Genomic DNA, 6,991 nt, shown 5'->3' with positions numbered 1-6,991 from the left:
GACCATCTTTCTCTGTCAGATCTTGTTTGCCACAGAGACTTTTGCCATGGGGGTAAATATGCCAGCAAGGACGGTGGTCTTTGACTCGATCCGCAAACACGACGGTTCCAACTTTCGTGATCTTATGCCAGGTAGGTAAAAGGGCTCCGTATCAAAAGGGTATTCTGGTGACATTTTGCAAATAAGGTGGCCAAGCAATTCCTGGTCCAGACACTTGCTGTTAGCCACAAGGTATAGATGGAACACTCTATCTGGGGCAGGGATGCTCTGTATTCTTGGTGCTTGGGGGTGGGGCAACGGTGGGAGGGCTCCTGGAGTTCTGGCCCTGCTGGTGGACCTCCTGATGGCACCTGGGTTTTGGCCACTGTGTGACAGAGTGCTGGATGGGATGGGCCATTGGCCTGATCCAACATTGGCTTCTCTTATGAGAGCAGGGATTGGAGAGGGGTAGGGCATCAGTGGGGTATGATGCCATAGAGTCCACCTTCCAAAGTGGCCATTTTCTCCAGGGAAACTGACCTCTGTCGCCTGGAGATCAATTGTAATCTGAGGATACCTCCAGCTACCAGCTGGAGGCTGGCAACCCTAATCCTGGGAGAAGAGTGAGGGTGGTTTTTTTAAGAACGTGTGTAATGTTTTTCTCTGTTGCGGAAATGGACATTGTGCACACTGGGGTGGATCCTACTCCACTCTGCTAAGCAAAGTCTGAATCCTCCCTCCAATTTAAGTGGCTCTTCCTCACTTAAGGAGGAGGAGGGTTTCCTTAGCATTGCAGAAGGTCCCTTGGGGGATGGCTGGATCCACCTTCTGTAAAAGGTAAAGGTAAAGGTTCCCTTGCTCGAAAGCCAGTCGATTCCGACTCTAGGGTTGTGTGCTCATCTCCGTTTCAAAGCCAAAGAGCCAGCGCTGTCCGAAGACGTTTCCGTGGTGACTAATTACTGGTTTGCCCAGAATAAACTAGCACACTACTGAAATCTGAATGCGATCGTTTGTTCTGTTCCTGAGCAGTAAGCACAACAGTCAGTGGAGCTACTTTCAGATGTGTCGGTCTGAAGCAGCAGAACAAAGTTTGAGTCCAATGTGGCACCTTTAAGACCAACAAAGTTTTATTCTGGGTATCAGCTTTCGTGTGCAGGCACACTTCATTGACTGAACAAATTCTGAGTTCAGTGGCGCCCTTAAGCCCAACAAAGGTTTATTCTGGAGTGTATGCACACGAAAGCGCCCATGCACACAAAAGCTTACACCCAGAATAAAACTTTGTTGCTTTGTTGGTCTTAAAGATGCCACTGGACTCAAACTTTGTTCAGTCAATGATGCGTTATTTACTTACTTCATTTCTGTTTTGGCTTTGTGCTGAGATTTGCTTGTGGAATGCATTTTTTTAATAAAAAAGTAGGATAGAAGCAGTATATTATATAAATAAACAATGTGATAAAATGGATTACAAGAATTGGAAACGATGCAATAAAAAGAGGGTGATACATACAATAAAAAACCCCAATGTAGTTGAAGAAGAAGAAAAGAAGAAGAAGAAGAAGAGGAGGAGGAGGAGGAGGAGATTGGATTTATACCCCGCCCTTCACTACCCAAAGGTGTCTCAGAGCGGCTTATAAACTCCTTTCCCTTCCCCTCCCCACAACAGACACCCGGTGAGGTAGGTGGGGCTGAGAGAGCTCTTGACAGAAACTGCTCTTTTTCAAGAACAGCTCTTATCAGAACTATGGCTTGCCCAAGGTCATCCAGCCAGGTGCAAGTGGAGGAGTGGGGAATCAAACCCGGTTCTCCCAGATTAGAGTCCGCGCACTTAACCACTACACCAAATTGGCTCTAAAACTGCCTAAAATATTTCCATAAAAGTAAAAATTCCATAACCACTGAAAAGGGGGGGATCCTGTTCCCCCAAGTGTAAGTGCCCCTCCTGAACAACACATTGCAGTGTGTATTTCCCTTTCTACTCCCACATCGCTGGATCCAACCTGATGTCTGTAGAATCCAGTTGGCAACTAGTTTTTACAGGCCAGTTTGACTGAGGGGAGAGGTGGCCAGCTCAACTCTTGTCTCCAACAGCTGAGTACATCCAGATGGCGGGCAGAGCCGGGCGTCGCGGTCTCGATACCACAGGGATGGTGATTATCCTTTGCAAACACCAAGTGCCTGAGATGGCCGACCTTCACCGGATGATGTTGGTGAGCTTCCCTGTCCGTGTCAGAATAAGCTAAGCTGCGTCAGGGTGGCCTTATCAAAGCGCTGGGCCTGAAATTACATACCATACACATTTAAAAACTTCCATGCCAGATCAAACCCAAAGTTTGCTTAATCCAAATATCTTTAGACATTCACAAATAGATTTGTTTTATCCCCAGTGTCTGATTCCCAGGTATGCTGCCTCTGACGATGGAGGTTTCGTTTATCTGTTTTAGCTGAAAGTTATCAATACACCTATCCTCCAAGGATCTGTCTAATCTCTTTCTCAAAACTATGTAAGGCAAGGAACGATCACCACATGCTCTTACTACTAAAAGCTGCCCAGGTTTCAGGCCATGGAATTCTCCATTCAAGCCCCAGAATCTAAATACGGCTTTTTTTAAAAAAAAATCCCATTTTCAAAAATATTACAGCCATTTTACATATTTTTCACAGAATCATAGCACTTTATATACTAATAAAATCACTATCCATTCTATTATTAAAGATAGGTAAGCCTTCAAAAAAGTCAAATTTAAATTATATATCGCTCTGCTGTTCAAAAATACAACAAATTCTTATAAATTATTTGGAATTACCCCCTTTTTTGTTAAGTTTTCCGTTATTGGGCACCATATTTCAATATTTTTTTCTTCTTCTTGTTTTAATGATTGTGTCATAAATGGATTATTTACAATCTTACCCAAAATAAAATGGTCCCGAAGTCGTTTTCAATACAGCTTTAAGGAGATAATTGAAAGCAGAAGACAGGGCCCAGAGGTCAGCAGTTTGCATGCAGAAGGTCACATGTTCAGTCTGCGGCCCCTGAAGCTGAAAGGTCTCAGGTAGCAGCAGGTGATGTGAAAGACCCGTCTTTGAGTCCCTGGAGACCTGCTGCCAGTCAGGAGTTTCCTTCTGGAGAACCCTGCTGCTTTTCTTCCTCCTTTATGCTTTCTCCACCTCTGCAGGGCAAACCGACTCAGCTGCAGTCCCAGTTCCGCCTGACGTACGCCATGATCCTTAACCTGTTGAAGGTGGAAGCCCTTCGCGTGGAGGACATGATGAAGAGGAGCTTCTCCGAGTTCCATGCCCGGAAGGACAGCAAGGTGGGCGACCTCAGGGAAGGAGGGTGACTCATCCAAGTCCGACTTATGGGCTTTGGTGTCCAACGAGTAAACGGGCAGCATTATGACGGTCTTTGTAGTGGAGGGAGGCCGGGGGTGTTAGAGGAGAGGAGAAACAGAACACGAGAAGAGCCCTGCTGGATCAGACCAGTGCTCTATCCAGTCCAGCGTTCCGTCTCCTCTGGACAGCCAGCAACAGGGCATAGGGGCTGAGGCCTTCCCCTGATGTTGCCTTGTGGCTCTGGGACTCAGAGGACTCATGGCAGTTCCCCTCAGCCACCATGGCTAGTAGCCCTTGATAGACTTATCCTCCATGAATCTATCTGATCCCCTTTTAAAGCTGTTTATTCCTATGGCCATCATTACATCCTCTTGCAGCGAATTCCACATTTTAATAATTCTCTATGTAAAGTAGTAAACAGGAAGCTGTAGGGCCTTGGAACCCAGTAGAATTTCAGGACTGAGGAGAATAGAGGCAGGATAAGTGTCTGTGGACCAAAGCATCATGGGAATGAAGGCCAGGGCTATTTTGGGGCAGGAACGCACAGGAACGGCGTTCCGGCTGGCTTCAGAGTTGGCCACGCCCACCACAGCCAAAACCTCTGTGTGCGTGGCTACAGAGGGAAGGCCTAGAGAGCGACAGACACACACCCGTGACTCAGAGGCGGGCAGGCCAGGGGGGCCCTGGAAGGATCGGGAAGACATTTAAATATCTCCCCGTGCCTTCCCCGGCCTGTCCAAGGGCCAGCTTGCCCAGGCAAGCCAATGGAAGGTATGGGGTGTGGCCTAATATGTTAATGAACCGTGATGTTTGGGGAGTGGCCTAATATGCTAATGAGTTTCTGCTGTTGGGTGTGGCCTATTATGCTAATGAGTTCCTGCTGGGCTTTCTCTACCAAAAAAGCCCTGATGAAGGCTAATCATGGTTGGCGTTACCTCTGGAGGGTGAACATACTTGAGGGTTATACATTTAATTAGTTTTTTAAAAAAATGAGTATCCCATCTCTCCATACATTTGAGGTGGCAAAAAACAAGATAAAAACCAAAAACATCCCCTTAAAATATATCTAATAAAAAACCCACTGGTATACCCTGCCCTTCCTAACAGGGCCTTTAGATGTTTCGCATTTGTTATCGGGTGGGGTTTTGGCGCAGTATCGAGAAGGATGCCCAAGTGGTTGAAGGCCTGGCACTCCATTGGTTATCTTTCTTTCTCTTCCCCCCCCCAAGGTCTATGAACACAGGATTGCCCAGCTTAGCAGCATGTGGGCCAAGATGGAGGCAGCAGATACCTCAGGACAGCTCAGCGACCTACAGGAGTATTTCCGCGTTGTCCGAGAGCTACAGGAGACAAGAGAACTCATACAAGTATGGGAATGGATTCTAGGCCTTTCTACTTAGGATGGGGGCAGGGGGCAACTACCACTGTCCTCAGATCTGCGAGGGGGTGTGGGGGGGGGTGGGGGGGTGGGGGGAGGGTTGATGGGAGGACATTGCACCTCTACACATTTGCATGCACAAACACACACACACGGCATGTGGGATAGAAGCCTGGGCCGGATGACGAAACTCTCTTGCTGGCATAAAATAACCAAGGGGTCTTCTGGCACTCTGAGAGACTTAGTGAAGTGAATTTGGGATTAGGGTTTCCAGCCTCTGGTACTTCCAGGAACTGAGCTCTTGGCGGCTGGAGGAATGTGGGGGGCGGGCGGGGCGGAGAGAACTCTTTCTACCTTGAGATTCAGGACTTCGTCTAGGGGAAAGGCATGGGAGGTATGTAAACTCACCCTTTTCACAGGGCATCTAAGAGGCTGATGTGCCCAGGCTAGTCGGATCTCAGCAGATCTCAGAAGCTAGGCAGACCACCGTGGAAGCCCAGGGTCACTAGACAGAGGCAGGTAATGGCAAACCCACCTCTGCTCATCTTTTGACTTGAAAACCCTCTGGGGTCTCCGTAAGCCAGCTGCAACTTGACGGCCCTTTCCACCGCCACGGGATGTGATGCAGGGGATTTCCGTTGTTCAGGGTCTTACTTCTCCATCTAGGCGAGGCAGACGTATTCTGATGCCAAAGTACCCCTTTGGGAAACATTTCTTTGCTGTTTTGTATTCAGTGGCCAAAAAAACAGCAAATAACAACTGTGTACTGCATAAACCCGCACCAAAGTTAACAAAAAGAGACTTCAGCACAAAGGTAATTCGACACATGTAATCCATCATAGGAAAAGTAGGTGCTTTCTAAAGCTTAGGAGACCTGGCCCATATGTAAGTATAGTAGGTAGTGGTCCATATTTTCTGCTTTTTTAAATAACAAGATTAATTCTAAGGAGACATTCTCTTTTCCAGAGAAACTGAATAAAGTTTGCCTGTTAAGAAATTGCAATGAGACTTCCTGTAGTGGGTAAGATTATGTGAGACTTTATGCAATAAGTGTAAAATGTTTGTACTTTATGAAATATTAAGTGGCTTAAATGGCAGTAAAAAATGTTTGTATTTTGTATGTTCTTATAGCTTTTTGTTCCTGAGGAAGGACCAGAAGTCCGAAACACTGAACAATACCTAGGAAAAGTGTTGATATCTATTCCAGACTTCATTGTTTCCCTTGGAGAAATTTCTATTCTGGACTTTGTTCTTTCCCTTTGGGATTTTGTGGACTTTTGTATTTTCCTATGATGGATTACATGTGTTGAATTACCTTTGTGCTGAAGTCTCTTTTTGTTAACTCTAGTGCGGGTTTGTGCAGTCCACAGTGGTTATTTGCTGGGGTTTTTTTTTTACCATTGTTTACTGTGGACTGTATTATTGTTGTGGTTGTTTTGTATTCAAGACTTTCTATCGTTTGCGACGAGGACTAGAGCCTTACTTTTTTTTGTGTGTGTTCTGACCGGCTGCTTGAAGGCCTCTTGAGTCTAATGTGAGCCCTGCACTGGATAGAAAGCATCTGGTGGGGAACGGGAAGTAGCAGGTTGCTGCCCTGGGACGGAGGTCTGTGCGTGACCAGGTGGAGCGGTGTGTGTGTGTGTGTTTGAGGGAGGTGGATTCCAGGAGCCACTCTCCTGTAGAGGGCATGGGAGTGACTTAATATAAAGAAAGGCACGATATAATAAAACACAGGGTCCCTCCCCCAGTGCTCCCTCTAAGCTGTGGAGTCCTGTGAGCAAATAATTCTACTTTGTGAGCTATCGGCATTAAAGTTGCGAGCTCGGCCACGCCCCCAACGTCAGCAACGTGGCTGAGTCACTTCCGGTGATGTCCTGCCGGTGCGCGCGCTAAAACAAACTCTCGGACACCGCCGAGGCTCCCCCGCTCCGAGGGGTAAGTGGATTTGGCAACCCTAGCTACTGCAAAAATTAGTTTGCTCTGGAGCCATCCTTCCTGAGCGAAGGCAAAAATGTGTGAGCCAGAGGCTAAAAAACTGGGAGCTAGCTCACACTAGCTCAGCTTAGAGGGAACACTGGTGTTTCCCCCCCTGCCCCCCCACCTTTAGTGTCCCGGTTTGGTTGGCAAGTGGGGGAGGAGCAACAGGGACAGAAATGGGCTTCTGAGGTAACCAGAGATGAGCTGTTTTATAGCTATTTTCCCTCCCTCTCTCGCTTTCAGAGGCGAGTAATGGAGTCGGTGAATGGACTGAAGGCCCTTTCTGTGGGGCTTCTGATTGTGGTGAAAAACCAAGAGCACAGG

General features: G+C 47.2%; 1 protein-coding gene across 1 annotated transcript in view; it reads left to right on the top strand.

The window, feature by feature from the left end:
• SKIV2L (Ski2 like RNA helicase) overlaps nucleotides 1-6,991 on the top strand; it is a 43,377-nt gene that overhangs the window by 23,724 nt on the left and 12,662 nt on the right. Inside the window, 5 exon segments of the mRNA XM_015405455.1 lie at nucleotides 20-131; nucleotides 2,071-2,189; nucleotides 3,156-3,293; nucleotides 4,542-4,679; nucleotides 6,911-6,989. Coding sequence (XP_015260941.1) covers nucleotides 20-131; nucleotides 2,071-2,189; nucleotides 3,156-3,293; nucleotides 4,542-4,679; nucleotides 6,911-6,989 — 586 coding nt within the window.

The sequence above is a fragment of the Gekko japonicus genome, unplaced genomic scaffold (genome assembly GCF_001447785.1).
Source record: "Gekko japonicus isolate JY-2015 unplaced genomic scaffold, Gekko_japonicus_V1.1 scaffold1799, whole genome shotgun sequence".
Classification (NCBI taxonomy): Eukaryota; Metazoa; Chordata; class Lepidosauria; order Squamata; family Gekkonidae; genus Gekko; species Gekko japonicus.
Note: the sequence above shows the minus strand (reverse complement) of the source record. Positions and strands in the feature narration are given on the sequence as shown.